General features: G+C 44.8%; 2 protein-coding genes across 2 annotated transcripts in view; one reads left to right on the top strand and one right to left on the bottom strand.

Annotated features, from left to right (window-relative positions):
* Nucleotides 1-13,344, bottom strand: part of aifm2 (AIF family member 2) — a 17,589-nt gene extending 4,245 nt beyond the window's left edge. Inside the window, exons 1-7 of the mRNA XM_083775622.1 lie at nt 13,325-13,344; nt 9,257-9,504; nt 8,160-8,275; nt 3,369-3,488; nt 2,094-2,186; nt 1,162-1,270; nt 1-92 (exon numbers count right to left, since the gene is read on the bottom strand). The exon at nt 1-92 is cut by the window's left edge and continues 61 nt beyond it. Of these exons, the coding sequence (XP_083631748.1) occupies nt 1-92; nt 1,162-1,270; nt 2,094-2,186; nt 3,369-3,488; nt 8,160-8,275; nt 9,257-9,464 (738 nt within the window). The 5' untranslated portion in view covers nt 9,465-9,504; nt 13,325-13,344. The remainder of the gene's footprint in view (nt 93-1,161; nt 1,271-2,093; nt 2,187-3,368; nt 3,489-8,159; nt 8,276-9,256; nt 9,505-13,324) is intronic.
* A 5,105-nt stretch (nt 13,345-18,449) lies between these two features.
* Nucleotides 18,450-19,781, top strand: LOC310866176 (tubulin beta chain-like; the record flags this gene model as incomplete). Its single annotated transcript, XM_083775621.1, has 1 exon — nt 18,450-19,781. One exon carries the CDS (start codon nt 18,450-18,452, stop codon nt 19,779-19,781), a length of 1,332 nt encoding a protein of 443 aa, XP_083631747.1.
* Between the last annotated feature and the right edge of the window lie 416 nt (nt 19,782-20,197).

Raw genomic sequence — 20,197 nt, 5'->3', positions numbered from 1 at the left:
AGCCTTCAGCTCTGAGCCTGTGTCCGTGGTCACCGAGCGGTCCTTCTGGGTGACGTTGAGCTCCAGGTCGGCCAGGTTGGTCACCTTCTGACCTGACACGACGAGACCATGACAATAACATTACTACTGGTCACCTTCTGACATGACGAGACCATGACAATAACATTACTACTGGCCCAGGCTGGTCACCTTCTGACATGACGAGACCATGACAATAACATTACTACTGACCCAGGCTGGTCACCTTCTGACATGATGAGACCATGACAATAACATTACTACTGGCCCAGACTGGTCACCTTCTGACATGACATGACGAGACCATGACAATAACATTACTACTGACCCAGGCTGGTCACCTTCTGACATGATGAGACCATGACAATAACATTACTACTGGCCCAGGCTGGTCACCTTCTGACCTATCACAACAAGACAACAGCTTTACTGACCCAGGTAAAACAAAGCACTAGTAGTCAATTAATCATTAGCAATTAAACTTAATGTTGATATGACTCACTGACTATCAAGAAAATAAAAACTTGGGCACGTCATGTCAAAAAGGCTGCCGACCCTGATCTACAGTTGTGTTATTTGTATTCTTTGATCTACACGTTAGTGTATTCTTTGAGACATGCATGCAGGTTATTTACGGGTCTTTCGAGGCTTGCTTGAATCCTCCATTGCTTCATTAGTTAGGTAAGGTTACATTAAGTTGTGGCAAATCTGGGGAAAAATGCTTACCACTAGCTTTCTTCACAGACACATTTTTCTGTGATAGTAGACACCTTTATTAACACATCTGTGAAGAAAGCTAGTGGTAAGCATTTGCCACAACTTAAGGAAACTTTACCTAATTACATGGGGTGAAAACATGCAACACAGCTCACCATTGGAACTGCATTGGGCATGCTACATGTTACATTTCATGGGTTTATTTTGTCATAGTGCAACATAGTGGTGAAGTAGCCTACAGTATTGAAGTGCAGGTGATTGCAACAACCACCACAACCTTCTGTGATTCATTTGGCCAAAAAATTGTGTTCTTTGAGACACAAGATCTGAGGTTTTTTTTTGCAGGGCCAAACAAATAATCACATGACGTTGATCCCCACTCCCTATTGGCTGGTCCTAGGACATGTGACCGTGTTGTGTGTTTACCCAGAATGAGTTTGACTCCTTTCTCCAGCAGGATTTCTTTGGCCTGTCGTCTCACGCTGGGGAGAAGCTCCGGGTCGCCCAGACCCACGTGGGAATGGACCAGGATCACCTGACAACACACGCACGCAGGCACGCACATGCACACACACACACACACACACACACACACACACACACACACACACGCACATAGGAGTAAGAGTGTCATTGTTGCGTTGAATTATTGTTACAGTACTGTATATAGGCCTGGAAATTGGAATAATTATTCTGGAAAAGTTTGGGGAATTCATTGGTACAAAATTGTGTTGGAATCCTGTTTCTAAGCCTCATGTACATGAGCATCGCGCCTGTCACAGACATGATGTCACAGACATGATGTCACAGACATGATGTCACAGACATGATATCACAGACATGATGTCACAGACATGCGCAGAGCAAGTTCAGTCAGGAAACCTCAGTTGAGTTGCCGGCGGCCATTGATTGGTCCGCCTCAGCATCACGTTCTCATTCACATGATTCACTTCAGCCAATCACACGCACTCATTCCATTTTCATACCGGCTATTTAAACTGGAGGTTTGCACTGCTCATCCCTGCTTGCTGCTGAACACTGATACTGCTGTGCTGCTGTCTGCTTAAACCTTTCTGCGCAGGAACCCATTTTGGTGTCAGCATCATGTTATGCTTTAGCTATTGAAAAATAGCAGATCTACAAGCTCATAGCGCGCCACCGAGTGGCGCGCTATGAGCTTGTAGGTCTGCTATTTTTTGAAAAATCGAAGAACGACTGACATTTTTAGAATCTGATCTCAGGTCAGAATGGGTTGATCAGACCAGTGTGTGTCCAGTGGAAACCTCGTATGAATCTGATCTCAGGTCAGAATGACTTGCTGCTCACCCTTCTCCACCCCAGCTACCACGGACCCTCACCTTCTTGCCTGGGTGTTCCGTCTTGACCTCGGCAGCCATCTCCACGCCGGTCGAGCCTCCTCCGACCACCAGCACCGTGTCTGCTGCCTGGATCTGGACCCACCGAACCGACCACAACACAACGCCACTAGACATGTATGTACAGTATGTATCGTAAAGCTATAAATTCAATTGTCTCGCATACGGTGCCTACATGTGTGCATACTGTACATGTGCACAGAACAAACAGCCGACAGCTGACAGCATGACGAGAACCATGCAGCATTAAGAAAATATCTTCTTAATGAACTTAATGTGTGATTAATATTAATATATAATTGTAATATACTTCAGGGAGTGGCAGCTTGCATAGCTAGCTGGGCATCCACTGTTTGCTTTGAATGATTTCTTTCGGCAGGGGGAGGTATAGCTTAAGCCCTACACACACCGTCTGCGAACGACCGCACGTCAAAACAGCCGCCTACGTTATTTTCAATGAACCTATCCCACACCGGCGGCGTCCAACGCGCGTTCACGCCTCGCCTGACGCTCCGATACGCCACTGTTCTATTTTCCGCCGCGCGGCAACGCCTGTACACGCGTCGCTGCACACGCGGTGTGTGTTGGGCTTTAGGGAGGTAGTGGCTCAGAGGTAGAATGGGTGTGTGTTGGGCTTTAGGGAGGTAGTGGCTCAGAGGTAGAAAGGCCAGATGGGTACGTGAGGTTCCCAGATCGATCCCTGTGGTCTCCTCCCCCAGAGTTACTGTCGAAGTGTCCTTGAGCAAGACGCTGAACCCCCGATAATGGGCAGGTTGGTGCCTTGCATGGTTTCCGCCGCCATCGGTGTGTGTGAATGCAATACACAATCTATGTAAAGCGCTTTGGATAAAAGCACTATATATAAATGCACCATTTTACCATTTTCTTCTTCAGTGGAGGACGAGGCATTGTTGTTGAGTGTAGACAGAACCCCAGAAGGAGTACGGAGCCATACTGCTGTGTTGCTTTTATACAGTGTATGAGGACGGGTGGCTTGATTTCCTGTAAAAGTTGCTAAAATGTTGGTATAGTTGCGTGTTGCTGTTTGTCTTTTTTTTCCTTCTTCTTCATTTTGGCTTGTTTCTAAAGTTTAGTTGCTTATTTGGGCTCGCTTCCCAATTTAATTTTTCGATTATCGTTTTAAAATAGCCGATCTGCAAGCTCACAACGTGTCACATCACGCCACGTTGTGGGCTTGTAGATTGTCTATTTTACTGTATAGACAACTGTACAACTGTACGTGTACTGTAACTGTACCTCGTTGACAAACTCCTGGTACTTGTGGATGGCAGTGTGGTAGGAGGCCAGGCTGTTGTACTTCCCAGGGAAAGGCCCGTCAGTCCCAGTACACAGAACCAGATGAGAGAACTGGATCTCCTGATGGGAAGGAGAACAAAACAAAACACAGAATTCAGTTAAATTCCAGTGGTGGATAAAGTACTCACATTCTTGTATTAAGTAAAAGTATCAATACTGCAATATAGAAATACTCTGTTACAAATAAAAGTCTTAGAATTCAGTAAGTAAAAGTACAAAAGTATTGGCTTCAAAATGTACTTAAAGTACCCAAATAAGTAAAAGTACTAATTATGCAGAATGTTCCATTCAAAGTTATCAAATGTATAATAATCTTTTGAAAATAGCAAAAATAGAAAATACTGTATATCTGGGGCTGAAGTGGTTAATGCATGTTTTGTAATAATAATCTAAATCTACAAAGTAACTAGTAAACTAAAGTTTTCAAATAACTGTAGTGGAGTAAAAGTACAATATTTGCCTCTGAGATGTAGTGGAGTAGAAGTAAAAGTACTGAAAATTGGAAATACTCAAAAGAAGTTACCTCAAAATTGTACAGTACTTCAACTTAGTTACTTTACAGTACTTTACAATCGAAACTGGCCCCCGTAAAATCTGAATCCCCCCCCCACCGCCCCCCCCCCTTTTCCCCCTCACTGTATATGTTTCTTTTCTCTTTTTACCTCCTTTATGATGAATTCCTGTTCTGTTCTTTAACTATATAGAAGTGTCTATTTGTACGTCTGATTGATTGATTGAAATATTTATTAACAGTTTGCAGAATTACAGTACATTTTAAGCACAAACTCAATACAAAGACTGTCAACTGTGAGTGGACGACCCAATTGAGCATTACACTTGTTTACAACAGGGTCCACCATGTTCAATTCATCAAACAACGTCTCTAAATGTTTTGATGAATTGAACAAGGTGGACTCTGTTGTAAACAAGTGTAATGCTTAATTGGGTCGTCCACTCACAGTTAACAGTCTTTGTATTGAGTTTGTGCTTTAAATGTTACTGTAATTCTGCAAACTATTTCTGCAAAATATGCAAAGTACATGACTGCCCATACGTTTTGTGTGTGTTGTCTCCCTCTCCTGGCGGAGACAGGCAAATGCTCTGCAATCCATTAATGTAGTTGTGTTCAGGAGTAGACTAGAGACCCCCCTCTGCTTAGCACGGCCACCTCCCTATCTACCACACCCTCACTCATTAGCCACTCCCCCGTTCACAATCACCCTGTATCCACAACACCTGCCTCCACTCTCCACAGCCAATCCCTGCTGCAATCACCACCGTGTAAATACACCTGTGATGTCTCGGCCCCGGCTTGTCTGTTCTGCTTCACAACAACAGATCAAACGCGGGTCGTGAGTACTCTGCTCTTGTAGATCGTTCTATTTCTGCCATTCACTGCGTTCAAATTCATCGTCCTCCTCCTCCACCCTGACCTCCTCCTCCATTCTCGCTCTTCCTTCTGTCTCTATTTCTCTAGGAATCGCCCCCACCCCGAGTCTCACGGCTCTCGCCCTAACCTTGGGTTCCTCATTCATCCCATTCCACATTCATCTCATTTTGTTTCAATAAACTGTCAAACTCAAGCAGAGGTGTGTGTGTGTGTGTGGTCTCTTACTTAGTGAAACTACAATAAACAGACATGTGAGGGAAGTTAGGAAGAGGCCTATCTATACTTTCTTTCCAGAATCATCTTTATTGTAGCATCACAGTTTTACAAGTAAAGTGGGTCAAATTCGTTTTTTGTGCATAGTTCCCATCGTGCATAAAAAATAAAGAATTTCACCCAGTCTGGCTGCTGTGTAGTAGAGCCTGGTGTGTTGTGTGCCAAAGGGGAAATTAAGCCACACGGTGTTCAGCCGTGTGTGTGTGTGCAGTGGCGTGCACAGATAGACACTAGGGGGTGCTAGAGCACCCCCTGCCCTTTTGGCAATTTTGCTCTTAAAAAAAAAGAAAAAAAGTTTATTTTTCTTAATTTGTAGTGTGTGGACCATGCGGTGACATTGATCAAATCTTGATTAAAAAAAAACGCTTCTACTATATTATTTAGGCCCCCACAATCTAAAGCTATGTTTCTGTGTCAGTGGTTATTCGATTAAAGAAAAATAGCAGACCTACAAGCTCGTAGCGCGCCACTCGGTGGCACGCTATGAGCTTGTAGATCTGCTATTTTTCAATAGCTAAAGCACCAAAATGTGTTCCCGCCCCAAAATGCGCTGCACAAGGTGCCCCTTTTTTTTCACTTGAGCACCTGCCCCTCTAAATGTCTGTGCACGCCACTGTGTGTGTGTGTGTGTGTGTGTGTGTGTGATTCAGTGTCTTATTTGTCGAGCGATGTGTTGTTTTAAATCTGTGTTGAGAACATGAACCGGAAAGGTGTTTGTAAAACAAACATTAAATCACCAAGGATGCGAGACGTGGACATTGTTTCATTGTACCTGTCTCGCTAAACTGAACCTGTTCGCCCCTCACCGTCTCATTCGCTGAAGTAACTACGTCATTTACAGTTATAGATTTGTTGTCTCCACCAGGCCGAAGGCATGTGGGGAGAGTATGTTTTGCACTCCGTCCGTCCGCGTGTCCGTCCGTGTGTCCGTGTGTCCGTGAACAGCTAATCTCGGCCACCGTTAACCCGGTCGATGCCATATTTTGCACACACACTCCCTGGATGCCAACCATGAACCTCTGCCCCAAACTTTCCAGAACGGCCTGTTATAGCGCCACCAGGAGGCCGCTTTGTGCAAAACAAGTTTTTCGATGCCATATTTTGCACACACACTCCCTGGATGCCAACCATGAACCTCTGCCCCAAACTTTCCAGAACGGCCTGTTATAGCGCCACCAGGAGGCCGCTTTGTGCAAAACAAGTTTTTGCACAGTACACCTACAGATTTTGTCCAAACATCACGCAAATTGGTACACAGTCTCTCTAGAGCCATTCAACGAAACGGGTCTTTCAGATTTATCAGACTCCATCCTGATTGGTTAAGATTGGCTTCCAAAGTTCACAGGAGTGCTCAGTTTCAAACAAAATGCTGCAAATCATGAACACATCGCGTGATTTCCGTGAAATTGTGCACCCACATTCCCACTAGGCCCAGGACGAAATGCCACATGAACAATTTCAACTCAGCCTCAAGGTGGCGCTATAACTGGCCGAAAAGTGTTTTTACCTCTAACTGCACGGATCTGTGGATAACCTGGTGGAGACCTGTGCCCGGAAGGGCACTTTTTCTAGTTTGTAATGCTTTGAACTCAGTATTGTATACATGGATGCTGTTTAGCTACTGTATATGAAACATAATAATCAAATCGTATCCCTCAGTGAGATTTTGGTCTATGCTGGTTTTTGTTTTTGTAGAATGAAAACTAGAATAGATAGATAATCTTTATTGTCATTGTAACATAACATGTACAACGGAATTAAAAGTGCCACTGCCAACCAATCAGTGCATCCTATCACAAAACAACATGAAGCTAAAACTATGAAACAACAAAACACTTCCCGTTATTGCACAACCCCTGTAGCACTAGGCATATTATATTGCACAAAAACATGTAATTGCAGCTGTTGTTGCACAAACCCTTATTGCACATTCTGACCGGGCACCCATTTTGGTGTCAGCATCATGTTATGCTTTTAGCTATTGAAAAATAGCAGATCTACAAGCTCATATCGCGCCACCGAGTGGCGCGATACGAGCTTGTAGGTCTGCTATTTTTGAAAAATCGAAGAACGACTGACATTTTTTAGAATCTGATCTCAGGTCAGAATGGGTTCATCAGACCAGTGTGTGTCCGGCGGAAACCTCGTATGAATCTGATCTCAGGTCAGAATGGGTTAAGACATCAGAAGAAAAGAACAAAACATGTATCGCAACAACGGATCATTTCTTAGCAGCATTGTGTGCAACTACCGCTGTGGGACAGAAGCTGTTATTGTTGTTGAATCTGTTGGTCCCTGAACTTGATCACTCTGTACCGTCTGCCTGATACAGTTCAAACAGTGAGTGACCGGGGTCAAGGGTCAAGGGTCTTTCATAATCTGTGCTTTTTTTAAGACCACCACTATTCATATATATATATTTTTCATTTTGTCCTAGCTTTGCTGAATGACCTTTAATTAAACTTGAAACATTAAAATATCAACTGGGACAATTTGAGCCACACGGTCACTTGTGTTACCACCAGGGACATGCAGAGAGTGTCCCAAGAGGGCAATTTGGACAAAAATAGAAGATCTACCAGCTCACAACACGTCACAGCATGACTCATTGAGAGCTTGTAGATCAGCTATTTTCGGGGCGCAACCCTGCACTCTATAGCTAGTGGAGATGCAGGTGTGTAACGACATGGATTTATAAACACATTTGTTCAACGCAAAATACTGTGTTCAAGTTCAGGAGACTTTCGGGGGAAAAAAATCAATTCTCCTGAATGCTGCCTTCCTTCCGGCATGGCATGGAAAGGAGAGGAGTGCATTTTGCATTTCTGTCACCATGTATACAGTAAATGCTGCATTCGTGGTCTGGAGAGGGCAGTTGTTTTACAGACGGGTAAACGGGCAGGGGCTGAAGCCCCCTTTGATGTCTATGTGTTCACGTCCCTGAGTGTTCTCCCCTACTTTACCACTGACTGCGCCACCCGAACACCGCCCTCTGGGTCCCACCTGCCCTCCTCCCAGTACCCTGTAGTTTACCCCTGTAGTTTAGCCCTCGGGGTCCCAGAGCTTACCTGTCCTCCTCCCAGTATGACGGTCTGCCTCTCGGTGTCCACTCGCTCCACTCTGCCCTGAACGAAACTGTCCCCGAAGGTCTCTGCATACGGAATGAAGGTCTTCTGGGCGAACCCTGCGTGTGTGTGTGGGGGGGGGGGGGGGGGGGGGAGCAGTGATGACAGTGAACTCCAGACACCGTGAGAGCATGACAAACATACTGTACAGTCCAAAGGCAAACAGTGGCAGCTACTGTTTAAAAAAAAAGGTTACAGGTCAGGTCATTACTATAGGCTTTAGAGTTAGAGCTAAATCTACAGGTCCATGAGTACTAGTGGTTCTCTTTGTACACTCCCTGGTTTAAATGGACACTGGTTGTCATACCGTAAAACAGAGAACCCATTTATCAGTGTTCCAAACCCTGTTCAGTCTGCTCATTGTTTTTGTAATTTGAGCTCAATTGAACATGAACATTTAACATTCAGTAGATTTTCCTGTGGTCTGGGGTTTTCTGGCTCAAACAATGGCTCATGATTTTCCTGTGGACTGTGATGTAACAGTCCACAAATACCATATAGAGCGTCGCAGTCCCGCCCCCTCGAGAGACCCGGAAAATAAATCGCCGTTCATTTTCCTCATAGACTTTTCAGAAAGTATTTATTTAAAGACGTTTACGCCGCGGACAAAGACAACTCGGATCGTGACAAATCATGACAATGAACACAATGTTTTGGGCCAAACAAATAATTAGAAAGTAGAAAAAAAACGGCAGGTTACAACACTTTTTTTGTTGTTTTTCTTCTTATAAATTATTTGATCGGCCCAAAACATTGTGTTCATTGTCGTGATTTGTCACGATCCGAGTTGGTTTTGTCCGCGGCGTAACCGTCTTTAAATAAATACTTTAGGAAAAGCCTATGGAGAAAATGAATGGAGAACCATTTCCTGGGCCACTCGTTGTTCTGAAAGGGGGAGGGACTGCGACGCTCCATACCGGTATGACGTCACATAACAATTTGCCAGCAATGAGGGATTTTGCCTGTTTTCATTTGCAAGCTAAAAGAAAAGCAAAAAAGAAAAGAAAAGCCATGTCATGGAGCCGTCCGTCCGTACGCACCGGGCTGCACCGAGGCGCGAAGCGCCGCCACGTTGTGGTGGAAGGCGTCGCGCTGGTCCACCAGGGTGAACGGGACGCGGCGGGACTTCAGCTGCAGGGCGGCGGCGATCCCTCCGAAGCCGCCGCCCACCACCACCACGTGGACCACCCGCTGCTGTGTCCCCCCGACGCCGCCCCCCCTGTCCAACGCGGAGCCCTGGGCACCCATCCGTCCGTCCGTCTGTCTCTCCTCGCGTCTGTCCACACACCTGCTCCGAGAACAACAGAAGGATTTACACTTTAATGCCACACGCGTGAGAAATAAGGAATATAACGTCTGCCAGGGGTCAGGGGTCATCTCCATGCTGGCTCGGGGTGGACCTTTTTGTCAAAATTCCATTTTCTTCTTCTTTAGGCTCATACATAGTCTGGATTTTGCGGTGGTTAGGTGACCACCACCGAACTACAACATGGCGTCACTGAGCCGTGGTGAAGAGCAAGCCACCGCCACCGCTCCAGCCCTTCTCTCTGTTTTTTACTCACCACCGCTCAACGTTGTTTCAGCTCCGGTGGTCAGCTCACCACCGGAGCGGTGGTCACCTCACCACCGGAGCGGTGGTGGTCACCTCACCACCGAAAATCCAGACTATGAATAGGCCTTTAGTAGGGTCGGACCGGGCGGTGAGTGCGCCGGGCACTCAGCATACCCACCCACCCGCCCCGGGTGTGCTGAGTGCCCCGCAGCGCACTGCCCCGGTGCGCCCCGCACTGCCCCAGATTCTCGAACGACAACGCACCAAGTAAGTGCACCGAACATATGAACGACAAAGAGGGCACACCGGTGCGCTCAGTGCGAGTTTCCGAACGCACCCCTTATTAGCCTATACTTGTGTAGTTGACAGTTGTGTAATAATACTAGGCTAAACTAGTCCCAACAACATCAGTTATGCTTACATGGTACATTTTGAGGCATTTGTCTTGGCATTGGGTTGCAATCAGAAATAGCTCAAATAGCTCTGTGTGCACACAGAGTAACTCTTCCTACTTCCGGGCCCTTTCCGTTACTCCCCACTTCCTTCAGGTGTTACAGATGACACTAATGAAGGCTCTGTTTCATTCTGGTCAAACAGAGTCAGGGTGCTGCTAGTGTTGGCTAGTATTGTAATCATGTCTTTCATAACTGTAGAAACAAAATGAAGGGGTTTCTGTGAGGAATGCACATTCTTTAACCCATTCTGACCTGAGATCAGATTCATACGAGGTTTCCACTGGACACACACTGGTCTGATGAACCCATTCTGACCTGAGATCAGATTCTAAAAATGTCAGTCGTTCTTCGATTTTTTTCAAAAGTAGCAGACCTACAAGCTCGTATCGCGCCACTCGGTGGCGCGATATGAGCTTGTAGATCTGCTATTTTTAAATAGCTAAAGCATAACATGATGCTGACACCAAAATGGGTTAAAAACAGAATGAGCCTGTATGCCAGTCTTTCATTCACCCTCATCCATGACAGCCTGGCAGGCATAGCATCCATTCCACACTATAGTCCCGACAGAGCAATGTGCTATAGCAGGGGTCCTCAACTAGAAATTATGAAGGTCCACAAATATTTTTTTGAATAAGACCGAGGTCCCGTCCCATGCGCGGCGTCCATCGGAGAGCGGGGCTCTATGCCCGTTTAGTATGGTCAAGCCAAGCTTATACAAATCAGATCGCCTTCCACCCAACCAATAATGGGGTGCAGAGTGCAGGCCCGGAGTGGAACTCCAAATCCAAATCACACTTTGGGGGCCCTTGGGGGACATTTTGGGGGCCTTTGCAGCAATTTCACATGAGAAATGTACCATCTGATGTTATTTATATTATTAACTTCTTCCCTCCATTAACATAAGACACACAATGTATAGTTGTGCTGCAGCAACACTGCCTGAATTGAATTGAAATTGACTGTGGCTGGCCTGGCCTGAGTTTTTCTTTCTTTTTTTGCCTAGGGTCCGCAGAGAGGTGGTCCGCGGTCCGGTCGTGGACCGCGGACCACCAGTTGAGTACCCCTGTGCTATAGTCTTGCCGCCCTGTTCTGAGCAAGCTGGAGTTTACTACGTTCTTGCTTTGATGCACGTAGACCAGATAACAGGACAGATCACAGGTATTTTTTTTACAAGAAAAAGGTTACCAAGGGGACAACGGTCAATTAATTTCACCCCGATAACCCTACAGCACCCTTCACCTTGTTATCATTGTTGACTGAGAACTGTGTGTAGAGACTGATCGACTCTGGTCATTATGTTTTGTAACTTGTTTAACTGTTCTTTATTCTAGTGGTTATCAAGTTCAGCTCTTGTGGTTAGAGTGTCCGCCCTGACACTGGGAGATCGGGGTTCAATCCCTGGCCCGGTCATACCAAAGACTCTAAAAATGGGACCCAGTGCCTCCCTGCTTGACACTCAGCATCAAGGGTTGGATTGGGGGTATAAGTCCCTGCGACATACTAGCGTCATGTCCAGGGGGTGTACTTGTACATCAAGCTGCCTCACGCTACAGAAACAGGAGATAGGCTCCTGCCCTATGGGCCTCATGGCTCGGCAAGGCTACTTACTACTACTTATCAAGTTCAACCCTTTTAGTTTTCAGATATCAAGGTCCATTATTCATTCTGCATTTGAGCCACGGGACCACCATTTGATTCAGTTGAGATTTAGCCTCTCAGACCCAAAGCTAAGAATATTGTTGTTGTTGAATACACTTTTTGTCCACAATTCCATGCTGTATTGATGTTGGTACCATACAAGAGATAACAGACAGGCAAACGTTGATCAAAATAACAATTGTTCTACATTCTCGACTTGTGTAGACTTCTTGTAAGTCGAGTAATGCAGATGTTTAACAATAATTTAACTCTTGAGAGAATACAATGAAACCATTTAGTTTCATTTTACGCACTCTAGCGTTGGAATGGAGATCTATGAGATCTGTCCATTTGGTTACCAACTCTCCATCATTTAACTGGGGGACCCCCTGGAACCCCTTGAAAGCAATCATTTACGCTCTCTATATAGCTAAATTATTGTTAAACATCTGCATTTATCTACTTAATTTACGTCTAAAACAATTAGAGGATGTAGAATAACTGATATTTTGATCTACGTTTGCCTGTTATCTCTCCTATTATGGTACATTAACATCGTGGAATTGTACTGGACACACTCTTAACCCATTCTGACCGGGCACCCAATTTGGTGTTGGCATCATGTTATGCTTTATCTATTGAAAAATAGCAGATCTACAAGCTCATATCGCGCCACCGAGTGGCGCGATACGAGCTTGTAGGTCTGCTATTTTTGAAAAACCGAAGACACTTTTAGAATCTGATCTCAGGTCAGAATGGGTTAATAATGAAACTGTCAGGATGTAATAGACATTTTTAGAATCTGATCTCAGGTCAGAATGGGTTCGTTTTGGGTCTGAGTCTGATGGGCTAAATGTCATCATCAAATGGACCTTGATCTGAAAGGGGTTGAAAACCACTGGTTGTCTGGTTTAGAGTAGATTGATTGATTGGTTGATTTAAATATTCATTAACAGTTTGCAGAATTACAGTAGCCTACAATTCAAGCACAACCCAGTACAAAGACTGTTGTTAACTGTGAGTGGACGACCCAATAAAGATATACTTTATTAATACAGTTTACAAGAGGGTCCACCTTGTTCAATTCATCAAAACATTTAGAGACGTACAAATATACACTTCTATAAAGCCAACATACATAGGTCCTTGGTTTACCTGTGATTCTACCCTGCTTCAGTGCTTACTGTAACTTCTGATAAATGCCTACATAATCATTGTTTGTATAACAGAAGTTACAGATCCAAGAACACAAACGAAACAAGTCAACAACAGATATTTAAAGATTTGAAATAAGAACTTTCATAGAAAGTCAATAATACTAGCCTAAAGTTATATAGTAAAGTCAACATCTTGCGAAACCATAGCATGATATTGGGAAAACGATTTCTTAAATACATAATCAAGCTCCCATTGTGACAAATGTGACAAAATACACGAATCAATAAGATAATAAAACTCACCGCTGAGTAGAATCCAGATATAATGTGTCCACTCAACCATGAGTCCGTTACTTTGAAATCTGGTTACAGTGTAGCCTACAGTGACAGTCTGCCTCTCACTGGAGCTTCAAGTTCAGCCTGTACTCTGTTGCAAAACAAAAAACAAAATAGCTGATCTTCAAGCTCACAACGCGTCGTGGCGCGTGGCGTGGTGAGCCTGTAGATCTGCAATGTTTTCGCAGCACTATAGCCTCCGCCCCCTCGCATTTACGTAAACGCGCAGTTGTTGTCCACCAATAGGTCCCAAAAGAGGGCGGGGTCTTAGATAAGTATGATTCATGTGGTTCATGCGTCATTCGTCGCTCGCCCGCAGTGAATTATGGGTAGTGTTACATATTTGATATTCTAGCATCAAAGTATTGACTTTAAACGGCTTTCTCTGTCGATGTGCTCACATTCAATGTGTGTTGTGTAAAAGAATGGCCGTTTTAAACCATAGAGCGTCCAAGTGACATTTTTGTTTATTTGTAATACCAACCGTTACTCTAAGTGACGTTCACACGAATCACCTCTCCCTCGCGCCCGTTCCAACGGCAAGACTATACTTTCAGGGATCATTTCTATAGTTTTCGACTTGAGAAATGAGTTTCTAAAATGTTTGGTCTCGCTAGCCACGATGATGAGTCGTGACGTTCCCTTCTGAGCGCGAAGCGGGCAGTGGATAATGATTCAGTTCATACGTCCACTGTCATTGATGACCGTTCTTTGCTTCCCTCGTGGAGCATTGAGGAAGGGGAACGTTGTCAGAGTGGTTTTCTAGCTTACTGTTAAATGGAAAATGTGGGACGGGTCATTGGTGCTACTGTTTTGTAGACACTGGGTGGACAGTTTAAACATATTTAAAGGACTACTTTAGTTTTTTTCAACCAAGGTTCATGTTTTAGCTTGTTATTAGATTAAGTAAAAGGTGAGTGTTAATCTTTTTTCATTTGCTGCTTTCTTTCGTTTTAGGGATTTTAGCTGTTTTTGACAGGGGGCGGGGGCATTCGAGCATGGGGCTAAATATGTATTCTTTAACACAATTTTATGGTGATTTCTTTTTGTATTATTTACTATAGTCCTAATAAACGCCAGGAAATTACATCTGGCCACATTAGATCACAGGATCTACTGAATGTGAAGGTAGCCTACTGGGGGAAGGCTTATACTGTGTGTAGCTCAATATGTCAGTTTGTCACATTCAATAGATCCTGTGATCTAATGTGGCCAGATGTAATTTCCTGACGTTTATTAGGACTATAGTAAACCATAAAAAAATAAATCACCATAAAATTGTGTTAAAAATACATATTTAGCCCCATGCTCGAATGCCCCCGCCCCCCCTGTCAAAAACAGCTAAAATCCCTAAAACGAAAGAAAGCAGCAAATGAAAGAAAATTAACACTCACCTTTTAGTTTCTCTAATAACAACCTAAAACATGAACCTTGGTTGAAAAAAACTAAAGTTGTCCTTTAAAGGAGAATTCCATACTAAAAGGCTTTCTTACCTTTCTTTGTAGTTGTTACGTCCCCACCAAAGAGGTCCAGGTGTTATTTTGTGCAAAAGCTCCTTATTTTCTATTTCCCCTACCATAAGCCCTAAATGATTTGCATTGAATTGAATGGGAATTGAATGGGGCTATGGGGTGTTGCGCTAATTCGCTTATTTCCATTGCTCAAAATTATAATTTCTTTGTATATAATCCTCTGTTCATAATGTAAATAATATCCCAAGCGGCACACTTTACTACTTCTTTCGATGGAAATAAGCGAACTAGCATAACACCCCATAGCCCCATTCAATTCCCATTCAATGCAATGCAATTCATTGAGGACTTATGGTAGGGAAAATAGCCAATAAGGAGTTTTTGCACAAAATAACACCTGGACCTCTTTGGTGGGGACGTAACAACTACAAAGAAAGGTAAGAAAGATAAGAAAGCATTCTAGCATGGAATTCTCCTTTAAAGCTCAGGCTTTTTATTGTATTTCATTAGCCTTGAGGAGAAAGTCCTGCTATTTGTCCCAAAGTAGCCTCGGAAACAGTGTAAAAATATTGCTGTTATGCTATTTGTTTCAAAAAAGCTTTGTAACCTATAGAACATGTATATAACGAGGCAATGTGAAATGGCTCTGTTCTTTATTTTTCTCTACACTTTCCCCATTTTCAACTGTTATTATTTGACACTTGCTTTGGCAATGCATGTTTTCTCATGCCAATAAAGCTCATTTGAATTGATCAAAATGCATCCTCACAGCCCACTGCCCACATGAATAAACATTATACTCTGTTTAGGTGTGTTTATGTTAGCATAACATATTTTACAATTGGACGTCATGTCACTGTTCAACTGTTTCTGAGGTGTAAGTGTAGTAATAGTATTATGGCGTTACAGTATGTTTTCACGTGAATCTGAATGGCCCCAAACTCCACTGTCTGCTATGGAAGTCCCAAGTCCAAAAATTAAAGTAATAATAATAAAAAAAATATTTAATTGTATTATTTCTTTAATTGCATTATTTATTTATTTCATTGCAGTATTAAACTTTTGGTATTTATTATTAGATCTTTGGACCTATGGACTGTAGCATACTGCAGTTATAATGGAACTGCGATGGTGTGCAGTGGGTAGCTTTCAACCACAAGGCGGCGCCATTGTTCCGCAGACAAGGATAGTTATTGTATTATGTATGACAGGGTTGTTTGATCAATATTCCATGTTCACTAACTCTTTGTTTCAAGGTGTTTTAACATAGCTTTCTGAAACAAGCCTCTCCCATACTGTGTGTTCCTCACCGACACTTGTGAGCTTGTAGATCGGCTATTTGAACAATTTGATTTTTTTTTTCAAAATAGTAAAAAAAACAAGAAAGGCAAAGAAGTTTAGGGATAAGGGGGAAAGGCACCAGCGTACTAACTAACCGACAGGCATTAGTCCGACACCCTACCCCAAACCTTAACCACGGGTGAGTCTTAACCGGCCACGCATGTGTCTTAACCGGCCACGCATGTGTCTTAACCGGCCACGCATGTGTCTTAACCGGCCACGCATGTGTCTTAACCGGCCACGCATGTGTCTTAACCCGGCCACGCATGTGTCTTAACCGGCCACGCATGTGTCTTAACCAGCCACGCATGTGTCTTAACCAGCCACGCATGTGTCTTAACCGGCCACGCATGTGTCTTAACCGTCCACGCATGTGTCTTAACCGGCCACGCATGTGTCTTAACCATCCACGCATGTGTCTTAACCGGCCACGCATGTGTCTTAACCTGGCCACGCATGTGTCTTAACCGGCCACGCATGTGTCTTAACCTGACCACGCATGTGTCTTACCCAGCCACGCATGTGTCTTAACCGTCCACGCATGTGTCTTAACCGGCCACGCATGTGTCTTAACCGTCCACGCATGTGTCTTAACCGGCCACGCATGTGTCTTAACCGTCCACGCATGTGTCTTAACCGGCCACGCATGTGTCTTAACCGGCCACGCATGTGTCTTAACCAGCCACGCATGTGTCTTAACCAGCCACGCATGTGTCTTAACCAGCCACGCATGTGTCTTAACCGGCCACGCATGTGTCTTAACCAGCCACGCATGTGTCTTAACCAGCCACGCATGTGTCTTAACCGTCCACGCATGTGTCTTAACCGGCCATGCATGTGTCTTAACCGTCCACGCATGTGTCTTAACCGGCCACGCATGTGTCTTAACCGTCCACGCATGTGTCTTAACCGGCCACGCATGTGTCTTAACCGGCCACGCATGTGTCTTAACTGGCAACATGTCGGGAGCCACGTGTCTTAAAGGGATAGTTCCGATTTTTACTTAAGCTGTATGAAATACTTTACATTAATATAGTGGTTGCAACTACTACGTGTATAATATAAAGGAGTCTCTATTAGAACAAAAGACAAATTCAGTTCAGTCCGTGCAGTGACACCAGACCTACAGTAGTTCTTGCAGCAGTCTAATTGTTGACAAATAGAAACTTTTCAAGAGTCTGGTGGTGCTGCTCTTGATGCTGTAACGTTTGCCCGGCCGTGGGCGTGGCAGTGGCTTGAACAGGCTATGGCTGGATGGGGTGATGGATGTCCCTGACGTATCTCGTGTGTTTCCTGGAGCGGGGGAAGCTCCCCTCCCACGATGCGCCGTGCTGTTCGTACCACTCTCTGCAGTGCTTTCCGTTCTGCGGCGGTGAACGTCATACCTAATCAGCCTATACAGTGCTCAACCTATAGATTTAACTAGAAATGCACTCTGTCGAGGTGCAAACTTGCGCCTTGCACACAGGTATAGGCCATACTTGTGCGCAAGCAGAGCGCGCAAGTATACTGCTACTAACTAATGTCTATTACAACTGCTGTAATAAATCAGTTTTTGACCTTATACCTACAGTACCTTGAAGCGTACCTTAGTTACGTCACCATCAACATCCAATAAGGGACCACCAAGTTACCCTTTACCCACCCAACATTGAAACATTAATTACGTCACCATCAAAAGCCAATTATAACCATACATACATACATAACACTTTCAGTCCAGCCGACCACAGTACACGCTCTGCTTGCACAAGTAACAAGCAGATTTGCCTGTCCAGTGTGTGACAACACCCTAACCTTAACCCTAACCCTTTGCCTGTCCAGTGTGTGACAGATCTTCCAGCTGGAAGTATCGGTCCTTTCCTTACTTAGGGCCGATTCATACTTCATACTTTAGAGCCGAATAAAAGTTGGTTCGGCTCTGTAGAGCCTACAATGTGACGTCATTTGAGGTTCGGGGGGGGGGGGGGTGTACCGTCCTAAAGTCGGCTCTTCGGTGCTACTGAAAATCTCTGACGAGCCGAAATCATTTCGGCACTACAGCGCCGAAACAGCGGTAAAATAGGAGTATGAATCGGCCCTTAGTCAAGCGATCCCAGCTTTATGTTTGTCCTGTGTGTGACGTCAGACCAGTGCTTGGTCAGCTATATAATGTGCTTGCCTTCGAAACATTCACTAGAACCTTTTAGATTAGGAGTAGATTAGATTTAGGAGTCTCATACACATAAACGTAGTTAGTACTTGCGATATTTGATCGGTCTGTTTTGCACTTCGAGACAATGCGGGAAATTGTAAGTATGCAAGCTGGCCAGTGTGGCAATCAAATCGGAGCCAAGTTTTGGGAGGTCATAAGTGATGAACATGGGGTCGACCCCACTGGGACATACAACGGGGACAGCGATCTACAGCTGGAAAGAATCAACGTCTACTACAACCATGCGACAAGTGGAAAGTATGTTCCTCGGGCAGTCCTGTTGGACTTGGAACCAGGGACCATGGACACCGTGAGGTCTAGTCCTTTTGGTCAGATCTTCAGACCAGATAACTTTGTCTTTGGCCAGACCGGCGCTGGTAACAACTGGGCTAAGGGCCACTACACTGAGGGAGCAGAGCTGGTGGACTCTGTCCTGGATGTCTTGAGGAAGGAGGCAGAGAACTGTGACTGCCTCCAGGGTTTCCAGCTCACCCACTCCCTGGGAGGTGGAACCGGATCAGGGATGGGTACCCTGGTAATCAGCAAGATCCGAGAGGAATACCCGGACAGGATCATGAACACTTTCAGCGTTGTGCCTTCTCCTAAGGTGTCGGACGTGGTGATTGAGCCTTACAACGCCACGCTGTCCGTCCACCAGCTGGTCGAGAACACAGACGAGACATTCTGCATCGACAACGAGGCCCTGTACGACATCTGCTTCCGCACCCTCAAGCTCACCACGCCCACCTACGGAGACCTCAACCACCTGGTCTCTGCCACCATGAGCGGCGTGACCACCTGTCTGCGCTTCCCCGGGCAGCTCAACTCCGATCTAAGGAAGCTGGCTGTAAACATGATTCCTTTCCCCAGGCTGCATTTCTTCCTACTTGGATTCGCTCCGCTCACCAGCCGAGGCAGCCAGCAGTACGTGCAGCTCACCGTGCCACAGCTGATCCAGCAGATGTTTGATGCCAAGAACATGATGGCCGCCTGTGATCCGCGTCACGGGCGCTATCTGACCGTCGCCACCATGTTCCGAGGACGCATGTCCATGAAGGAGGTCGAGTCCGAGATGACCAAAGTGCAGAACAAGAACAGCAGCTACTTCGTGGAGTGGATCCCCAACAACGCCAAGACGGCCGTCTGCGACATCCCGCCTCGCGGCCTCAAGATGGCCGCCACCTTCATCGGCAACAGCACGGCCATCCAGGAGCTCTTTAAACGCATCTCGGAGCAGTTCACGGCCATGTTCCGCCGCAAGGCCTACCTCCACTGGTACACGGGCGAGGGCATGGACGAGATGGAGTTCACAGAGGCCGAGAGCAACATGAACGACCTGGTGTCCGAGTTCCAACAATACCAAGACGCTTCCCCTGAGGAGGAAGGAGAAGGTGAGGAAGAGGAGGAATTTGACTGAACCAAATCCTGCATTCAGTTGAACCGCGAAACAAAATGTCTCGTGACGTTCGGTCTTGCAATGTTTTATATGGTTAACTTTAATTTATAAGGTTCACCATACATATAATATATACATAAATGACAGGAGCTTTTATGTAAACAACATTTTAACGGGTGTAAACCCGTAAACCTGTGATGTGACAATAAAGTTGAAATTGAGTCAAAGTTAAAATTAAACCTTCAAACCTTCAAATATTAAATAAAATAATAATAATGTAAAATATAAAATAATACTAAAACTAATAATATAATACTGTATAATATAATAAATAATAATCCTAATAATATGAATCATCATATGAAAAGGAAAATTTGCTTCAGAGACCTTCGAAGTGAGAGAGAGAGACAGACAGACAGACAGACAACCATCTGGGG

This window comes from Protomyctophum parallelum, assembly GCF_964188405.1.
Source record: "Protomyctophum parallelum genome assembly, chromosome: 10".
Lineage (NCBI taxonomy): Eukaryota > Metazoa > Chordata > Actinopteri > Myctophiformes > Myctophidae > Protomyctophum > Protomyctophum parallelum.
Note: the sequence above shows the minus strand (reverse complement) of the source record. Positions and strands in the feature narration are given on the sequence as shown.